The sequence below is a fragment of the Anser anser genome (assembly GCF_964211835.1).
Source record: "Anser anser genome assembly, chromosome: 25".
NCBI classification, from domain to species: domain Eukaryota; kingdom Metazoa; phylum Chordata; class Aves; order Anseriformes; family Anatidae; genus Anser; species Anser anser.
Window position 1 is genome coordinate 2,925,733 of NC_139746.1, and position 20,081 is coordinate 2,945,813.

The 20,081-nt window shown below is 44.8% G+C and overlaps 2 protein-coding genes across 13 annotated transcripts in view; one reads left to right on the plus strand and one right to left on the minus strand.

Annotated features, from left to right (window-relative positions):
* Window positions 1-185: 185 nt before the first annotated feature.
* Window positions 186-18,833, minus strand: TPM4 (tropomyosin 4). Of its 10 annotated transcripts, XM_083811340.1 has the most exons (10): window positions 18,720-18,833; window positions 17,322-17,435; window positions 6,479-6,604; window positions 3,602-3,735; window positions 3,196-3,313; window positions 2,788-2,858; window positions 2,462-2,537; window positions 2,021-2,083; window positions 1,867-1,936; window positions 186-395 (listed from the first exon to the last, which is right to left on the minus strand). In XM_083811340.1, exons 1-10 carry the CDS (start codon window positions 18,816-18,818, stop codon window positions 313-315), a joined length of 954 nt encoding a protein of 317 aa, XP_083667466.1. In that variant the 5' UTR covers window positions 18,819-18,833; the 3' UTR covers window positions 186-312. The 10 variants fall into 10 exon arrangements, with proteins under 10 accessions (XP_083667466.1, XP_083667468.1, XP_083667470.1 ...); XM_083811342.1 differs by lacking the exons at window positions 17,322-17,435; window positions 18,720-18,833 and adding an exon at window positions 11,948-12,028; XM_083811344.1 differs by lacking the exons at window positions 17,322-17,435; window positions 18,720-18,833 and adding an exon at window positions 9,002-9,443 and having other exon boundaries at window positions 6,479-6,600.
* TINCR (TINCR ubiquitin domain containing) overlaps window positions 18,772-20,081 on the plus strand; it is a gene marked incomplete at its 5' end in the record, with an annotated part of 13,616 nt that continues 12,306 nt past the window's right edge. For all 3 annotated transcript variants that reach the window (XM_083811357.1, XM_083811358.1, XM_083811359.1), the window contains one exon: window positions 18,772-19,031. In XM_083811357.1, the coding sequence (XP_083667483.1) occupies window positions 18,772-19,031 (260 nt within the window). The remainder of the gene's footprint in view (window positions 19,032-20,081) is intronic.

Consider the following 20,081-nt stretch of genomic DNA (forward strand, 5'->3'; position numbering starts at 1 on the left):
GGGGCTGACAGGACCGTTTAATGGCCGCCGGGCACGGCCAGCGAGGGGAGGGGGTGGCGCCGACCCCGGCCCCACGGCCACCCCCAGAGCGGGCGGCTCGGGCCGGGGGCAGCACCCAACGCACGAGGCTCCCTCCCCGTCACCCCCGGAGCCCTTCGTGTTTCGGTACTGGTCATAACTTAAAGTTTGTTGGTGTTTTTTTTTTTTTTTTTTTTGTCTTCCAGGGTACAGAGAGGGAAAGGGAGAGGAGTGGCGCGGTACAGGAGGTGAGGGTTTAAGCCTCAGGGGGCTGCTGAGCTCCTCTTCCCTGCTTCATATACAGTTCAGTTCGTTTAGTGTCTGGTCCAGTGTCTGGTGCAAGCCCAAGTTCTCTTCTTTCGCTTGAGCAAGTTTTTCTAGGGGGAAAGGAGAAAAAACAGGACTTAAAACGCACATCACATTACTGCCTTTTCTCTTTAAATAAATAAAATAAAAAATAAATAAATTTCTCTTTACATCTTTTCTCATTAAATATAAAACTTTAAATATATTTAAAAAAATCTCTTTAAATAAAAAAAACTTACCTTGACATTCAAGAGAAACAATCACATTCCCCCATTTTTATTTTTATTGTTTTTGCAATCACTCTTTATTTCGGGAGGTTTTGGGCATCTCTTGCGTTACATGCCAGACTCGCGTTTTGATTTAACATCTGACTTGTAGGACACATCCTACAGTTTTCATTGTCCCGTCAATTTTAAACCACGCAGAGCTCCACACTTGCACAGAAGCAAGCTCAGAGCTTTTCACCGCTGGGCCTGTCTTTGGGAATAGCAAAATCCAGGCCTTTGGCAGTCCCCTGGGTTCTGTCCTGGCTGCCAGGGGTGCTGAGACAGACCGAGGTCTACGGCACTTGTCAGGGACAAGCACGGCCCTGTTGCCCCAGTATCCTGGGCCACACCACCCTCCCTGTCCCACCCGTGCTGACTGCATCTACTGCACCCTGGTGTGAGGAGCTGAACTTAAGTGTCATTACTGGTCTGTTTTAGGTGAACTGTAAGGAAAGAAACCCAAAAGCTGAAAGGCAGAGGTATCTCGTTTTTATTGAGCTCGGTTCTTACAGAGAGGATTGAATTGCACAGAAGTGACAGGTATTAAAGGCAAGAAAAGCTTAAGAAATGCAGCAAGTCAAAGCGCCCCCCCAAACAAGTGCAAATTACAGAGAGGTCATGTCATTGAGAGCATGGTCAAGCTCCTCACTGATAGCTTTGTACTTCAGCTTCTGAGCGTACAGCTCATCTATCAGTCACGAGGGCAGAAGGCATGTTTCAGCAAGAAATGCAGAGAAACAGTCCAGAGGAAAAGGCGTATAGCAGAAGACACGAAGACAGGCAGAAGGCAGCGACCGAAGCAATTGCGGAGGAAAACAAAAGAAGAAAACAGATCTGTAATTGAGTACCGGTATGAAAACAAAAATACACCCACCTGCCAGGTCTCTACATGTCCTTTTTTTTTTTTTTTTAATAATCTCTCACTTATTTTTCAGTATTCAGGCTAAATAGGATTATGATTTTATTAATAGAAAGGGTGTTTGAGCATATACGTTTGTGAGGTAGCCAAAATGAGGTTATCGTTACCAAGTTTTTGGAAGAGAACCTCTTTCAGGAAAATCCCCTCTGTTCCATAGGTACCAACTGGGCTAGACAGGTATGTCCAGTGGATTACCAGCTGTATCATGCTGGCTTACCTATATACCTGATGAATACTTCTGTCATTTCCTAACAAAATTACTCACTCCTAGAATTACTAAAATTACTCACTCCTAGAATTTTGTTTTCTGACTTGAAACTGAAGATTTTAAAAACAAGAACCGGAGTGATTTCATACCTTCCAGATCATCAATAGACTTTTCCAGTTTGGCAACTGTTCTCTCAGCAAATTCAGCACGAGTTTCAGCCTAAAAAGAACAAATAGAATAATTGAGTGCTGTTAAAAAAAAAAAAAAGCTGCCAAAATACAGTTTGGGGATGGATAAACTTACTTCTTTCAGCTTGTCAGAGAGAATCTTGATTTCTTCTTCATATTTATCTTCTTTTTCCGAGTACTGTGAAAACAAACACTCTTTAAGGGAAGTTGTGGCAGCAACAACAAATGTTTGTGGAAACATGACCACTGTTTATAACCACTTTTACAACAGTTGCATACACCCTTTGCATACACCCATACTTTTTTCCTTTTTGTCAAGACATCTCAAACTCTAGTTCAAATACCATCATTTTAAGACTGGTAATTGCCTTACTTTCATATGCAGCACAAAAAAGGCTGACAGTGTAAGAGAACCGATTCAGCATTTTCCATAGTCTCTTTAAACAGGCACTCAGCTAACCCCTTTTAATTTCTTTGTATCTCTGGATTATTTCTATGAATTTTAATTACAGGTTTCGATTTTGCCCCCATCCCTTATGTTACTTAAAGAACCAACCTTTTCAGATTGAGCTTCCAAAGACTTCAGATTGTTAGTGACATTCTTTAACTCCTCTTCAAGGTCACTACATTTACTACAGGGAAAAAAAAAAGGAGAAATTACTACTCTTCCTGTTATGGTTTAATTTTACTTTCAAGAAGTCTTAAAAATATAAGATGCAAAATACTTATTAAGTCTGAAAGCAGAAAGTTGAGTGTATAAGGTGCAAAAAGCTTTTCCGAATATACTACGTGCTTGTCTGCTAGCATTAGATTTTTCTAATGAAATGTAGCTTTAACCTTTACTGTATTCTAAACTAGTTCTGTGTTTGTGAAGCTACTCACACTTCGGACACCTCTGCACGCTCTTCAGCTCTTTCTAGCTCACCCTCCAAAATAACCAATTTACGAGCAACCTGGAAAGAGAAAACAATTGTATCAAGCTGCTATCGTTTCTTGCATGTTTCTCTCAGAGCGCTATGCTTGTGCTTCCCTTCTGAATGAAACTAGAGTAAAACAAACATGCAGACATCACAGACTTTTTCCCCAAATAAGTTACTTTTCAGTGTTCTTAGAATTAAGTATCTTAAATGCTGCTAGAGTCACCATTAACGTTATTCCTTTTAGGGAACATTCAAAGGTTGCTATCACACAGTGAAAAGCGTACAAAGAATGACTAAACTGAAGAATAACAAAGTTGCTCCCACTTCTCCCATATGGTTTATCACTTCCTTATTTAGGCATCCCTTTTACCTCCTCGTATTTGCGGTCAGCTTCTTCAGCAATATGCTTGGCCTCCTTCAGTTGCATTTCCTGGATTTCCATTTTTTCTTCATCTTTCATTGCTCTGTTCTCAATAACCTTCATTCCTCTGCAGAAATCAAAGTGCGTGTTTAATGTAGAAGCATTTTAGCACTTTTAAGTCCTGAAGTGGAATTCAATATTTATAACTAGAAAGCATCCCATTATAACCATACTATCATGTTCTTCTAGGCTAACAGAATTACTCCATTAAGAAAAAAACCCCATGCCTCTAGTTCTGAGTCTCTGACCTCCAATACACATTAGCACACGTAGATGCTGGAATATTTTAGTTGTGTATATTCCTTTTTGTTTGCTACCAAAAAAAAAAAAGAAAGAAGAAGAAAAGGAAACACACCTCTCACTCTCATCCGCTGCTTTCTCAGCCTCCTCCAGTTTCTGCAAGGCTGTGGCCAGCCGTTCTTGGGCACGATCCAACTCCTCTTCCACTAGTTGGATACGTCTGTTCAGAGCTGCCACCTCACCTTCAGCCTATGTGAAATAACCACCTAGAATTGAGGTTCTGTGCATGCCAGTTGCCATCTGACAAATGTTCACATCTAATCAGTTTCCTTTTAATTGCAAAGGCTTCTCCTTGCTACAGCAGGGCAGCTCTGAAAACCTTTCCCTCTCTCTCTGCTTTTTGTTTGTTTAAACTATGGCATCTCAGGAATGTCAAGGTATGGAGTATGTGCTTCTCCTTTCTTTTTTTTTTTTTCAGTGGTACTTGTCATTCCTGCCACACAACAAAGGATTAGACACTGATTGCAAACGGAGAAGTGTTCTCAGGTCACTTCACATGGCTAGATCAGTAGAATTCAAAGTTAAAAACCAATTGGTTTGCATAATGGCTTGTTCCAAAAACTTCACATTTGATTTCTATGTTCCATCACAAATTACAGTAATATCCTATCACAGCACATTGCCGAAATTAAAGCTACTTTGGCCTCCTAAGCCTGCCAATGGTATATAATCTTTAAGTGGCAGGGGATACAGTTGGCCACAGCATGAGAGTCAGTCTTCTTTGTAACATAAATAGGGCAAAATTAAATATGTTCTTAAAATAAGCTCACTTTCCTTTTTCATTGCTTCCTGTGGTACTTAAGGAATTAGGCAATAAACATTTCTTAATAATAAGGTCTGTTTATGTATTATTGAATAAACTGAGCAGTAGTTACCTTTTGTTTCAGGACAGACTATGTAACAAATGAAGAGGTTGTTGGGAGAAATGCTTGCACACACACAATATGAACAAATTAGTGTCCATAAATTCATCATGTTTATTAAGATACGGGTCCTTTAATTGCTCGTTATTTGTAGGAAAAAAAGACCCACTTTAACAGTTGCTAAGTCTGCTCAACGACTTAGCATATAGGTCTCCCCAAATCTGAGCATGATTGCCATATACCAGCTTAACAGCTTTTTTTAAAATGCACTTTTATGGGCCATAGGTTCTGCAAGAGCAGTCGTTTTTCGCATTATGTTAAACACTCTGCAAAATACTCATTTTGCAGCAGCTTCTGAAACTTGGTTACTGACTGCTCCTCCTAAGTTGGAGGATGTGGTTTCCGCTCATAGCTGTACCATCTTGGAAAGGATTTCTGCGACTCTGATCCAAATGGAAGCTGACACAGGATTCCTCTAGTCACAATTACCCAGCATTTCATTTGTTTTCTATCCAGTGCTATATACTTAACTTACTAGATTTGCACACAAGGCATCGATCATGGAGAAAACTGGCGTCTGTTACGTGGCAGTCTGCAACTTCTTCCACTAGACAGGACATTTTTAAGTCCCATTTTAATTAAACAAGATTCCAAAGCTACGGAGATGGGGCCACTGGGAAGCTGGAGTTAGCCTGGCTCCACCTCTCCCAGAAGCAGCCCGCAGTCCTTATACGGTAAAACTAACTCGCTGACATGTGATAAAATAGCAGGAAGATGCCGGGAAGGCTGATCACACACAAATCTAAGTGAAACCAGCTGTCCAGCCCCGGGAGAGCGGCACGCTAGCGGAGAGCTCTCATTTCTCTGTGAAAACCAGGAGGGAGAAGTTATTTTCCAGCAGTTCGGACATTTCCCAGCTGTGCCGGAGCCAGCGGTGCGGCGCCGAGGCGGGAACTCTCGGCTCGTTGCGATGCGGCGCTTTTCCCCTAATTAAGCACCGATTTCCTACTCGACTCCCAGCCGCTCCGCGCTGCCGATCGCTGCCTTTTCCGCAGGGCAGGGCCCCGAGAGCGGCAAGCAGCCGGCGCCCCGGCCGAGCCCGGTGCCCCCGGAGCACGGCGCGGGCGAGGCGCTGCGGCGGCACCGCGGCTTTCCGCGGGGAGCTGCGGAGCGGAGCAGCGAGGGGACAGCTGAGGAACGGGGCGGGGGGGTGGGGACGGGACAGCCGGGACCCCCCAGCGGAGAGAGAGCCAGAGACAGGAAGGAAGGAGCAGGCAGCCCGGGAGAGAGCGACCGAGAGAGGCGAGCAGGCAGCCCGGGCGGTCTCACTTTCTCCCGCAGGTCCCGTTCCAGGTCCAGCTCCCGCTGGAGGACCTGGGCGCGATCCTCCGCCTCATCGGCCTGCTGCTGCAGGCACTGGATCTTCCTCTTCACCGCTTCCAGGGAGCTCGGCGCGGCCATGGGCGCGGTGCGGGCGGCGGGCAGGGCGCGGAGGTGCTGCACGTGGCGGCGCGCGGCCCCGCGCCTTTCAATGGGCCGATGACGTCACGCGGCTGGAGGTGGGCTGGTGACGTCAGCGCGGAGGAACCGGGCCGGGCGCGGCTCGGGGCCCGACCCCCCTGCCCCCCCCCGCCCCGGTTCACCGGGAGCCCCCAGCCAAAGCCAAGCTGCAGCAGCTCCGTGCTGCTCCCCCAGCCGCTTCTGTGCTGCTCCGGGACCGCGTCACCGCCGCCAAGGAGCTCCCTCCGCACGCCGGGGCCTGGAAATCCCCCTCTCGGCACCCCCCGACCGCTGCGGGGCTGCGAGGTCACCGCGTGGCCCACCAAGGCCCTGCTCCAGCTCCCTAGGGCAGCCGTGCACCGTGCGCTGGGTGCTGAGCAGCCAGCCTGCGTTCATGCTGTTGGAGCAGGCAGGCGGCTTACGTACCTGAAACCGAACACTGCTTTTCCCATCCCCTGACTGAAGTCCTGCAATACAACAACTCTCAGCGATTCGTACCACCAACGTACTATACGCATACTGCAAAACAGAGCGTAGTTACAGACAGACGTTAGCTGGAGGGTACATACATCAGTGGCCTTCTTCTCAGCCTGCTCTAGTTTTTCCTGGGCATCTTTGAGAGCCTCGGAGTACTTATCCAGCTCATCTTCGGTTCCTTTCAGCTTCTTCTGCAGAGCTACCAGCTCATCCTCTACCTTTCAAGAGGAAAAAAATAAAAACATTGTGGCACATAATCAGTTACAGTTTAACATGGCTAAAACCCCTCTTTACTATCGGTTTTAACATATCATAACAGAGTCACAAGAAGGCCAGATTCTCTTACTGCAAGTAGTCTGACTGGTAGCAGGTTCCAGGGAAAGATCATTAAAAACATACTGTCTTTGTAACAACACTCCTCATCGCTGCACACACAGGATCTGGTTTAACGCCTGGTATAGTCCCTTTTACACATTTCTATTTTGGACTCCACAACATCCTGCAGCAGTTAATTCTACAGCATGATGAAAAATGTTTTAAAGTTAGATCTTTTTATTTGTTTTAACAGCATTACCTGGTGATCTATTAGGAAACTGTTCAATTTCTGTATAGCTAGAAAAAGGCAGTTGTCATTCTTTCATAATCTTTTTTGCACATCATTCGACACACTTCAAAAGTGGTCCTCTGGAAGCAGGAGGGAATTGGTCTGGCCCACTACAGACCCTGCCGTAAGCGGGAGGTGGGACCAGATGACCTCTGGAGGTCCCTTCCAACCTGAATCGTTCTGTGACTAATTGTGGGCCAACAAGGTACACCCCATCCCACCATGAGGTTCAGGCTCTCTCCTCCATACCATATAAATCCATATCGTGCACTACAATGGTACTATTTATAACCTGCTGGGAGACTGTTTAATGACAAACTGTCTCATGCTCCCTTTAGAATTTGCATTATCAGGAGGCTTGCTGCTGATAAGGGTGCGCCTGCAAGCCCATCTGCTCCATTTGCGATACAAAACAGTTCAGTCTGTACAGAAACAGATTTAACAATTTAACTCCGCCCCCACAGAAGTTTAGGCTATCAAAATAGTTCACTCAAAATAGTGTATGTTTTAGGGCACGTATTTTCTTCATTCTAGCTTCAAAGATAGCTTTAACAGCATTTTTGGTAGTGAGCTATTCTTGAACACTGTTTATGTTGCTATACTTTTAGAGTAACCAGATAGTGTGAGAGAACTGAATATGCTCACTTGGATGCTCTAACAGGGGTACAACTAGCAGGATGAAGGAAGTGATGCTTCCTTTGTGTATGACATTAAAATCACTACTTGAGTACTGTGCCTATATTAAAAAAAAAAGATAAAAAATTGGGTACAATTCAGAGAAAAGGAATAAGATCAAAGACTTATTTTCTCTTTTTAGCTTTTTGTTGTGAATTATCCTCATGTACTTAAAACGTTCCCACAAGTGTGTCACTTAGTAGGAAACTTTTGCTAACTAAATGCAAAGGAAGGCTGAGCATTTCAATCACCATTAACTATTCTGAATAACAATCTGCTGTGGCTCCTCTGCCACTGAGTGCAGAAACATTTGTTAGGGAAAAAGTGTGGCCCAGCAGAGCTGCATCTGATCAGCACCTCAGAGGCTACAAAAGAAACAGTGACTACATTGACGTGGTGGTGTACGAAGCTTGCAGAAGCTTACTGTGAGAGAACAGAAGTGAAGAGTAGTTTTCCATAAGCTGGGGGTGGGAGAAAGACAGCAGCAGCCGACCCTTTTGGAAACATCTTTCCTGTTGTTTTAGCTACATGAATGAAAGATTATTACCCAAAGTTCTCAAACTGAACTTGAACAGAAGCAACATTTGGCCAAATGAACGCTAACAATGCGTAAGAGCAATCTGGAACATATAGCAGAAGCAAACATATTTAAAGCATATAAAAGGAAAAGACATGAGAATTTTATAAGAAGTTCTATAACAAACTGGAATGTAGTCAACATCCATTTCAAGATCATTCTGAAAGTACATGAGGTAGACACCCAGAATACAGCACACTGAAAAGCAACAGAATATACAAGTGTTATCTGTGTAATTCAGATAAAATTAGGGCTTTCAAATTAAGATATTGCTGATCATTCCTAACAAAACAATAACACAGCATACCTACCGTCAAGTCACAGCCAGCACCTCTAAGTGGCATCTATATACCAAAGACTAGTCAAGTGAACTTTCTTAATTCACTTCAAGGAGAGGCTCAATTAAGTTTTAGACACAGCTGACTGCAGGAGGTATTAACACTCGTCCTACAGGTGTTCAAGCTATACAGTTTTGATTTAAAGTCTGTGTGGTCTTTTCCATGGAATCATAAGCACAAGAAAATTAAAGCAATTATGTATGATTTAAAAAACTTAAACAAGATAGTCTTTAAAAATTTGCAAATATAGCTGAAAAGTTAATACCTAGCACCGGCTGTACGAGCATACCATCTTAAAAAGGCAAAAGATTAACAAAAAACCCAAGTTCAAGTTATATTTTTCTCTGAATCAGAGTTGCAACATGATATTTAATTACACTTATTTCCACAGCACATGCACAATCTGTGATTTTATTTCTACTTGCCTGTTTGCATTTGTCCTCAGCTGCCTTCTTATCCGTTTCAGCCTGCTCTGCTCTATCTATTGCATTCTCCTTGTCTAACTTCAACATCTGCATTTTTTTCTTGATAGCTTCCATTTTTGCTAAAGGATAGGTTGTGTTTGTCACACAACTGAAAAAATCCTGAAGACTAAACTTTTAATTTTTTTTTTATGAGTTGGGCAGAGAAAGGAGTTGTGCCCAGCCAAGTCAGAGGGAAACTGAGCTCAAGTAGCTGTAGAGAGCTTTAAACCTGGAGACCCCTGGACAAAAACCAGATCTACTGGCCTCTTCTCTGATCTTTCATATGCAGCCTTTCTAAGGAATGAGCTGGAACAGACTCACTAGAGGAATCTTCACCACTCCATCATATCCTTATTTGGGTCCTGTTTTCTTAAAGAGAAAACTGTTTCCATTTTTAAGCTTCTGACAAAGCAGAAGTGTTGACACATGAACACATGCTTGAAAGAAAGCTTATTAGCACCCCTTAGTGTTTGCAGAGCAATTAAACAGCCCCGTAGATCTAATGGGAATGGCCTGACTTCATTACTATTATGCCATTATTATAAGTACAAAGAAGTGTCTTTTTTAATTCCTGCAAAATAAAACCACACTAAAAATTAAAAACAACAACAACAAAAACTTAACAGATAGCTAGACTTACACCATAAAAAGATGTAGAATATGTGCTGAGAGCGATTTTTTATTTATTTTGTGCTGTAAAAGTATCCACTTATTTTAAGGAACCGACTGTAATCTATAATGGTATAATACATAACAGAGTTCAGATTTGGATTCCAAGTTCAGGCTCAAAGGAGTTCATTGAGTTTGAGCACCTGACTTTGAACTTTCTCTTGCTAAATATTTCAGGACTGAACAATACATCTGACACTGCAGCCTGATAAGCACTGTAAATATCTTCTCCTATATGCAGCAGCCACCTCCTGTCTTGTCAAGCAAGGCAATAGCAGGCCCTGGGAAGAGCATCAGGAGCAGCTCCTCAGGCAACCCAAGAAGAGCATCCAATGGCCCTGGGATGAGCCCTATTTCCTACTCCAATCCTATTAAACCCATAAATCCCCAAAGCCCAGCTACCCTTTCACATCCTTTCATATGCTCTAACTTAACTTCATGATCAGCTTTGCCCTGACCACAGTAAGGGCTTACCCCACCCTCCAGGGAAGACCAGAAGCACTTGTTGACTTTGCTGTGCAGGAACCTCCACACCCTCATCTGCCCCTGCTTCACCAAATTCAGGCCCTGTTCCCCACTCCACTTAGCCTTTCCCCCTCCCTGATTCTGCCCCCTGGCGTGCTCTCCCCAGCCTTCATCCTCCCAGGCCACACAGAGCCCAAGCTCCCCACACCTACACAAACCCTCACAGACCTTCCCTCAGAAGCACTTGCATCCCCAGACATGGGGGCACCACAAATTCCAGCCTGGCAGCCCCCCTGCCATCTGAGGTGAGCTCGAACAGCACTTCAGCGCTATTCAGACCTTCAGAAGAGACCTCAGTGAAGGAAGGTCAGTGAAGGAAAAAAAAAAAGGACAAAAGCAAGCCACCTTTATTAATCTAAGCTTGCTCTGGTGGTAGAATGGACATGAAGCTACCACAACACCCACAAGTAAGATTAGAATCTCACAAACCATACTTTAGCACCACAAGGCCAGCCAGAGCACTCACAAGGCTGCTCAGTTTGCCTTTTGTAAAGGACTTACAGCTCTCCCAATTCAAAATAAAAGCGCTGCTCACACTGCTACCAAATCAAAACCCCACCCCGGCAGCCCCTGCCGCTTCCCCATAAGGAGGCTTCGCCCCCCGCCCAAGATGGCGGCCAGGGAGCGTCCCGGGGTCGGTGTTCTGGCGGCGCCAAGATGGCGGAGCGCCCGGGGACTACAGCTCCCAGAGGGCTGTGCGCCCCCTTCCTGCCCGCGCGTTCCACGCCGCCCGTGCCTCTATCCCTCATCAGGGGCAATTAAATAACCCTGACTACAGGGTTTTAACCTTTACGAAAATGTTATCTGAATTTTTAACAGATATAATTCTAGTGTATGCTTGGAAGCACAAAGCAGCATGCTTGGGCACCAGCCCTGCGTTTCCCCAGTGTGGTGTCCGCTGCCAGCCCACACTGCGGATGACTCCTCAGTACACCTGACATAATTAAATGTATTTTTTTCCTCACAGAAACTAGAATACTTGTTCCCCTTCTCTGTCCCACAGGTACCATTGTGGCAAGGTGACCCCATGGGTGTACTTTGATTTCCATGATTTGAACAGTGAAAGACAAAGCAGCCAAAACAAAGAGCTGCTAGTTCTGAGCATGGAACCGATTTAAGCAGACAGGGTGAGGCTTTTAAGTAGCAGTGCTGTTAAACCTTCACGAATGATGTTAAAAACTAATAAAAGAAGCAGGTTTTGGGGTACAGCTTTGGAAACACATTAAGTGTGGGAGAAAATGGGGGGTGGGGGTGTGTGTGGGGGAAGTATGGTGTTCACCCCATCTGACCCAGCGCTTACAGGAACCCATACAATGGAGGTAGCTGCAAGACCGTGCATGCCTTTCCCTGGGACTACAGCTGCATGTAGCCCTCGGCATGCTTTGAGCTGTTTCTATGACAGCTCTCACAGCCTCTCCATAATTTCTGATTACTGAGGGGGGCAGAGGAGGCTTTCCAGACAGCTCACCAGCCCCTCTCCTGCTGCAGGCTTGGGCAGGCTCAGAATTGGGGCTGGAGAACTGAACGCTCAAAAGGCTCTTTTACTATTGTATTTCTACTGCAGGAGAAACATTTTTCATATCAACTCTGTAGCATGACTCAGAGCCACTTTTAGAAAGGAACGTCAAGGAACATGTCATCTTGTGTAGCCCTTCAACCAGGTACATTCCCTTCTTCCCCTCCCTGCTTCACAAACTGGAGAGAAATACCTGAAAAATCCACTCTGGTCCCTCAGCAACGTTAATCCCGTCACTCCCACAGCCTCTGGCTTTCATTAGCTTGGGAAACAGTGAGCAACCAAGAAAGAAAAAAGAGACCTCCCTCCAAACCATTTCCTTTTTCTTGGGCAGGCAGGAGAGTGTTTTATAGGCTGTAGGAATTCCTTTGTTTATTCCTCTTCTTTCAGTATGATTGTTTGGGCCTAGCAAGGCTTGGCAAGATTGTGTGTAAATATGAGACGATATCAGAAGGAAATGAAGTTGGATTGTTTGGGAGTGTGCTCATTTCTTTGGCAGCACACTGCATGGGAAGCATGTCACAGCAGGCGTTTTAACAGACTGGGGGGGTCCTTTTGGTCCTGTGGACTGAGGTCTGGCAGTTCTCCATTTTTTTCCATATTCTCAATCCCTACTCCATTTTTCTTTTTATTTTCTTCTTCTTCTTTTTATTTTCTTTCTTTTCTTTCTTTCTTTCTTTCTTTCTTTCTTTCTTTCTTTCTTTCTTTCTTTCTTTAATTAATTGGTACTGACACCATGGCCCATTTCACTATCCGGAAAGAGCTGATACTTTACATCCCTAATCTATTCTCTGGCTTCTGCTTATTTGAAACTCATGGTTATAAAATATCACCTTCCTCTCTTTCACATTGAATGAGCTCCAACCCCTCCTTATATGCAAAGCTGCATGTGTCAAGGCTACAATGTGTCAAAGTAGAAGAAACTTCTGACAATCCTTTACCAAGTTTCCTTTGGTTTCTTAATGTAGGTATCTCCTAACACTCAACTCTCCCTTGTAAAGTTTCTGTTCTAGAAACTATGTAATACAGTGCATCCTTAGCAGCATGCTGTAACAAAGGTGGCACCAGAATGAACACCAAATTGGTCTCTTCCTGGCATTTCCTTTTAAATGTTTGGTTAGAAATGACAAAATCCATAAAACCTCACATCTCACTGAATTTTATTTGTATGTCTTCCCTGCAGGGCTAACACCCAGTGTAAAGGGTATGGCAGGGTAGTAGTATCCTCTTTCAGCTACTGTCTCATTATGTATCCATGACTCACCACTGATGCAGACAATGTGCTGGGCTAGGTGTGAGCAAAAGGACAGATCTACTCTTCCTGTGCCTAGATCCAAAGGGAATTGACCTCTTTTCATATCTAATCCTGGTTATCTGTATTTTTCAACAGAGTCTTCAACACCTGAGATGCTGAGTTAACTGTTTTGAATGGGATGTCAGGATTCACTCAGCACCTGCTTGGGAAGCCTATATCTATGCCAGTATCTGGTACAAACAAAGGGGAAAGCAAATCCCATCCTATGTGCATGTTCCTGGCTAATTCAGAATGGAGTGGAGAGGATGCCAGAAGAGGAGAAATCAGTAGCCTCTATCCCAAGACTTTGGCTACCCTTCCTTTATCTGGGTTAGCGGTATTGCCTTCACCGGGGACTGCCATTCTGTCACAGGGAAGGATTTCCTTTTAGACCAAAGGACAGTCATCGCTATGGACCATTCCTTCCTCGGTTACTTTGCTAGTGTAGCCCATTTCTGGGCTGTACCGAAAGCTTTACGCTCCTCCTTACCATTAGATGGCAATGTAGATCCACAAATCCTCTTCCTTCCTTGGGCTCCTGGAAAACCATCTTGCTGCTGGTGGAATGGCTGGTAGAGCCTCAAATCTTTTATTTCCGCCTACCTCACCTTTTAAGACCGAGGCATCCTGAATTTGTTTTGCCTGCAAATAAATGGAGCTGGCTGCCTTGGAGGCAGGCTCCTCTGGAGTTTCCAGTGGCATGAGCACTCGCTCGCTCTATCTAGCCCCCTCCCCCCCCACCCCTTTGTCCACACAGGTTTATTTTTTTTCACTCATCCAGCATTTAATTCATTCGTCTCTTGTTTTGCTGTTTCCACAAGATGTTTTGCTATCTTGCTTGTTTCTCAGCTTACTGCCAAACCTGGCAGGTGAGTGAGTCATGGGCTGCTGCAGGCCAAACCCTGGAGGATACAGACTGCTTCCTAGGGTCATGAATCTCCTATCTGGGAAGTTATAAAGAATTGCAGCAAGAAGTAACTACCACTGCAAAATGCTTTCCCCTATATCCATTTTTCATCTTTTCCATTGTCTGCACTTGACTGGTTCATTTAACATGTGCGTTAGTGTTTTTTTGTTCCTTCACATTTCCTTTTCCACCAGAAAATGTCACCATCTCACAACTAGCTTTCACTTAGAAACTTGCAGTTCCAAAACCAGACAAGTTTGCTCCTTCAAAGCTGAAAATACACAGCTTTTTCTGAAGCCTGTTTTAAGTTCAATCCCATGCCAAACATGGGATCAGAACTCCTGACTGCTGTATGGAGCAGGGCAAGATGACAAGACATTTTCCCCTGTGCCAGGCAAGGAGATGTAGGATAGGAATACAGTGTAACAGAAAGGACATCTGGCCTGGGAGAATAGGACCCTATAGCTTGACAGGCAGATGACAGGATAGGGTCAGTGCAAAGATTGCCACTTTCCATCATCACGCACACCTCCCAGTATACGTTACCATAAGTACCTTCCAGCTTTTACGGTTTTTAAATGGTCTAAACAATGAGGAATTTGCCCTTATCCCCAGGAGAAGAATTGCTCCTCCTTCACAAAGGCTCTCTTTATTCGTGGTGCACGAGAAGTTAATAGTATTTCTAAGCACTCTTCCAGATGTGAGCAGTATGCTGTAGATAAGTTATATCAGGAGAAGTGTTATCGCTTGGGCTTACATGTTTTGTGCTTTTCTGTTGAACTCTAAAAAGCTGTTTCATTTAATTACCCATTTTTCAAAGCATTTATTAATCATTTATTAGCTCTTTGTTCATTTCCTGTAGATGTAACTTGACATCTAAAGTGAGCCCAGTCATTTTATAATCAAGCACATCTCAGGAGGAGGGAAGCACTGGGTGATAGAAAAGGCCTTACTCATCTTTCTTATCTGTAAAGCACTTGGCACATGGTGGTACAGCTCTAGTCGGGACCTCTGGGCTTTCAGAAATATAAATATTAGCACCTTAAGCTGCCCCATTACCGAAGATATCTGGGGCACTGAGTGGATTAGGTGGCAGGCTGCATTTTGGACTGGAGATTTCTAACCGTAAGCGATCACTGTTGAACCTTTTGATTTGTTCTGCACAGCCATTCATTCACAGTGAGTGAACCTTTCCCAGCCCCATGCTCCCCAGCAGCCAGTGTGGGTCTCAGAGGTCACAACACTGCAGCCTCCTTCTGCGCCATCGAGTAATGGAACAGGAGAATGACCATGGGGTAGAGAATGAGCCTGCTAGCTAATGCTTAGTATTAAGCTTTAGTGACTGTGAGTCCTGGGATCAGACAGCTTCAGGAACCAGCACAGTATCTTACTTGCCTGAAAGGCCAGCATTGACAGAGGGGTTTCCCCAAAGAATCTTCCAGGGCAATTGAGGTCTTATTTTCCCCAGATGTCGCACTTTCCATATGATTGCTACCAGGAAATGAAGAAACCTTTATTACCTGATAGAGCAACATCCCACTTTTCTGTCCTCCTCTGCAAGGACAGCAGCACAGCAGGCAGGAAAACACAGCCATTGCCAAAAAAAGGCTAAGAAATATGCGTCTCTATTCTGGTATTATAAGGAGACATTATAAGGCCTAGGATTATCTCAACCAACAAGAGACATCTTAATGAAGCACCTAATTTAAGCAGGTGTTTCTCTTTTGCTCTAGTCAATGGAGTAGGGAAGCTCTGAGAGCAGGGGAGGAGGAGACTATGTTTTATTAAATGTTGTTGCTTTAGTTCTTAAAAAAATCATAGCCCACCTAGGTTTTAAATTGCTTTTCAGGCTTTCCTAATGAATGCTTCTCTGAATGTTTGCACATTCTCTGTTTGCCCTCAATATGGGGAAAAGCTTAAGTCAATAAGTTTTTATTTGATTTGTAAATAATGCCAGAGTGACACATTATCACAGATTCTCAGAACTCTGACTCCATGTCTTGTCCTCCAGATATGACATACCAGAGACATCACCCAATTAGGCTGTGAGGCACAGGGTAGAGGATGAGGATTAAAATAACTTTAAGAAAAGACGATCTAGAACTTCAACCTATACCTCTGTTTAGCCCACAAACTATCAGGAGCTTGTGAAATAATTGCTTTGGACAGATAATAAAACATCCTCCAGCAAAACTAAGGTACTTAATATACTGCCCAAGTCAATTTCCCTTATTTCTGCTGTCCTCTTGCTTTTAATAATGGTTTAATGAAAAATTCAAAATTAATTGGAACTGGCATTAGCCATTCACGTGTTCCAGTGAGGGTTTCACTGCTTCAATATTTCATAAGCTGACTTCACTGCTATGCTTCTCCTTCTGCTGGCTTTCATCAGCTAAAATATCACCCCTTTTCTTAAAATGAATGGTCCCAACATGGTCAGATGGGGGATAGGGGTACATGAGAAAATCTCCAGCCACGTAATTGGTAAAGAAAGAAAAATAATAGAAATAATAGCTGTGTGTTTTCTTTCTGCCACCATCCCCCTTTTCTATGTAATGATACACACATCTGAGCCCTGACTGGAAAGAGCTGTCCTAAAAATAAACAGGAGCCGTCTGAAAGGTGTCTGAGGGAGGTATTTGGCAGCTGTCAGGCTGTCACGTATGCTAGAAGGATGGAGCTGATGGACTCACTGACACCAGACGGGCTCTGCTGAAATGAGAATGCCTTATGCTTCCCTTGGCACTCACCGGGCAAATTCTGTTGGCCGGAGCCATCAGACCTCAGTGTGTCTGGAGCACGATCCAGTTCTGACTGCCGTCAATGAGAGTCTGCCCTTGGATGGCAGTGGGAATTGGATCAGACCCCGGATTTACCCCTGAGACTCTGGATTTACACCAGAGATGAATTTTGGCTCCCCAAGTGAATGACGCCCCAAAGGAGAAGGATGCACCATGCCCCAGACTTGTAAGATTCTGTAGGTCTCTGAAAATGCAACCTATGAGATTCTTAGACACAGGGACATGAGCCTTTTACTTTTTTTTTTTTTAAACAGCTTTGCACTGCTCTGTGCCTCCGTTTCTCCTTCACTAATGATGGTGGTGGTGTCATGTGTTTGAGAAAAATATTGACATATCTGCAGATCTATTCTATTTATAAATGCTTCCATGAAAGGGGCCATGGCTGTGCTAAAAGCTGTTCCTATTTCACATGAGGTGCTTGAAGGACACGTGTTATACCACGCAACAATCATAAGATGAGCAAACACAAACATGAAGGCGTGACGTGACTCATCTCAAACCTCTGCAGTAACTCAGTGGCAGAGTGAGGACCCAGGAATCCCAGTCCCCACCAAAACAATCATACCTCTATGGTGAACAAATCCAGAACGAAAAACTTGCTAGCAGAAGTTTCAGTTCCTATCAAGTGCACAGGGAAATCTCCATGGCCTGTAGTGTAGCTGTTGTTCTTGACAGAGACCTAACGTATTGGGGAGGGAAAAAAGAAGAGACGTGAGAAGACAGGGTAGAGACCTCATTGTTTCTCAGCGGGAGAGGGGACACATCTCTTGTTCTCAATGGGAGCTGACTGCTGCCATATCTGAAAATCTGTCAATTTGTTTCATTATCTAATAGGCAAGAGCAGCCCCTTTTTAGTGAAGAGCACACTCTGAGGGCAACTATATTGCAGTACTTTGGTCTAGAAATACTGGTGTGTGTTGAGAAGAATGGATAAGGGAATTAATTCCGGTAATACGGGCTGCAGGAAACTACCTGCAAGATAAGAGGGTGACTTGATCTTTTTGAGAAAAAAAAAATGACTTCCTTATCTTGATGATGTTTGCTCTGAAGTACCATCTTGTGACTGTCAGATTTTGCCTTGCAGGATCGTTCAATTACAGCCAGCTCCCGCAGCTGGCATTGCTTCCTTCCTTTTGGAGGTGTCACTGTATTTACCAGAGCATCACTTGCTCCTCTTGGTATTCTGAGGCCTCTCTTGTCACCTTTTCGCATGTGCCTGCAGCCCTGTGATGCTATCTCTGCTCACGTGTTAGAGCAGGATACGACCAATACTTCAATTAGGCATGGATCTTCAAGGAGGAGGAAATCAAGATGATGAACTGCCGAGGAGTGTGTGAGTCAGTATTAGATACATGATGGTATGAGGAGCAATGAATGAATGCCCTTTCGGGGGGTCCCAGCCTGTTCTCCTACAATAACTGTACAGATCTCCTAACATGAAACTGCAGTGCACTAGTGAGGGGTGTTCACACCGGCTCTGAGTCTCCTTCAGGATGTTCTGGCTCTCCCCCATGAGGAAGTTTTCTCTATGCAGAATATTTTTCTGTTCTTCATTAAAATGGCCATGTTAAATAGCTGTGAGGTTTCTCAATGTCTACTTTTTGAACTGAGCTATCCCACAGCTGGCAGCTTTTTAGAGCAGGAGACATGAGGTTGCTAAACCCATTCATTTTTCAAAGGCACCCACATTTCAAATGGCTGTGGAGATCCATCTTTAAAGTCCTGTGAAAGCCATTGGAATGAAGAGCACTTTGTGAGGACGCAGTAATTATTAAGGGATTTAGGGGTGTGTGGAAATGATTCATGGAGACATTTCCCAGCCAGCAGGCTCTTGGAGCCAGGTGAGCTCTTCCCTGGAATGTGAAGCATGCAGCTTAGCAACTGGGAGGAACAGGTTTGGCAGGACATTTTAAGTTGTTCACGGCAGACAGCCTCTTCAGAGCCACATCCCTGCCTTACCTACCTCCCAGCTGGATGCTCCTCTCTGCCACACTGTCCCCGGAGAGCTGGAGAGGATGGACACGCTGCGAAGGAGTCTTTCTCGCTGGAAGAGGTACCACATCAAGGTGCACCTGGCCGATGAGGACCTGATGATGCCACTGACCGTCAAACCCAGAGACACGGTGATGGACCTGCGGGCTCACTTGGTGCGGGAGGGCGTCACCTCCTGGAAGAAGACATTTTATTACAACTCCAGGCAGCTCGAAGAACACGAGACTCTCAAAGAAGCCAATATCCAGAATGGTTCTGTCCTGCTTCTCGTCAGCAATAAAAGGTAGGCAAGGAGCTCATCTGCAGCAGGGGTGGTGCAAGGGAAGGGGAATACTCTGTGTATCTCAGCACTTTGGGACGCTTTCCTGTTGGGGTTTGCAGAAAGCAGATCAGGAGCTGAAAACCTGCAATTTCCAGCAGGCAGATTGAGATTTAAGTCTCTTCAACCCCAGATATGCAGCACTGCGAAATAAGAGAGAAAGAGGAGGGGGAGGAAATCTGGTTGATATTGCCACTCCTGTCTCCGATCAGGTCTCACTTTCCTGACAACATGGCCAGAGGGAGAGAGAAGACGTGCAAATGGGAGCTTGTGCGACCCAGGGGAGTGCTGTGGGAGCCTATCCCTTCTCTTCGTCTTTTGCTGTCATGCCTGGCTCTCGCCATTTCTTTTTAGTAGTTAGTTTCGGCAAGTGTTTGGGGGTGGCGCAGCCCTGTTTTGACAGGCAAGAGAAGTGAGCCGCCTGCTAGCAGCAAAGCTTGGTGAGTGCTGGACAGAGATGGTGAGAGGCGGCGACTTCCCCAAATGTGGCCAGATCTTGGCACAAAGCAGTGATGCGAGAGGTTTCCAAGACAGGCAGCATAAAGGAGATTCAGTGAATCTTTTCAATAAGGGCAACTCCTACGTTCCAGTGGGAATGCAATTCGACATAATGGACCTCAGCCCCTCTGGCCAGCCTGGGCTCAGTGGGGTGATTTTATGCCCAGTTGCACCATCTTTGCTAATACCTGGCTTGTTGCTGTCATCACGATTCATTCTGTGAAGCATTTCGGGGCTACTGGGTAGAAGAGAGGCACGGCAGAGCACAGGTGTACGGTGTCTAATTCAGCTTTCTGAATCCTGAGCCATCTGAGTTATGCATCTGTGCTGATCAGAGTTTGCTCTGCAGAAAAACCTGCACTAAAGACTTCAGTTCTGATTAGATGCCATATACTGGAATGGTCCTATTTTCCAGTCCAGAGGCAGCTTGAAATCTCACACAAAGAAGATTTAATAAAGCATTTCCTTTCAGAGCTCAGCCAGACACAAGGGATTTCACATCGCTCAGCTAACTGC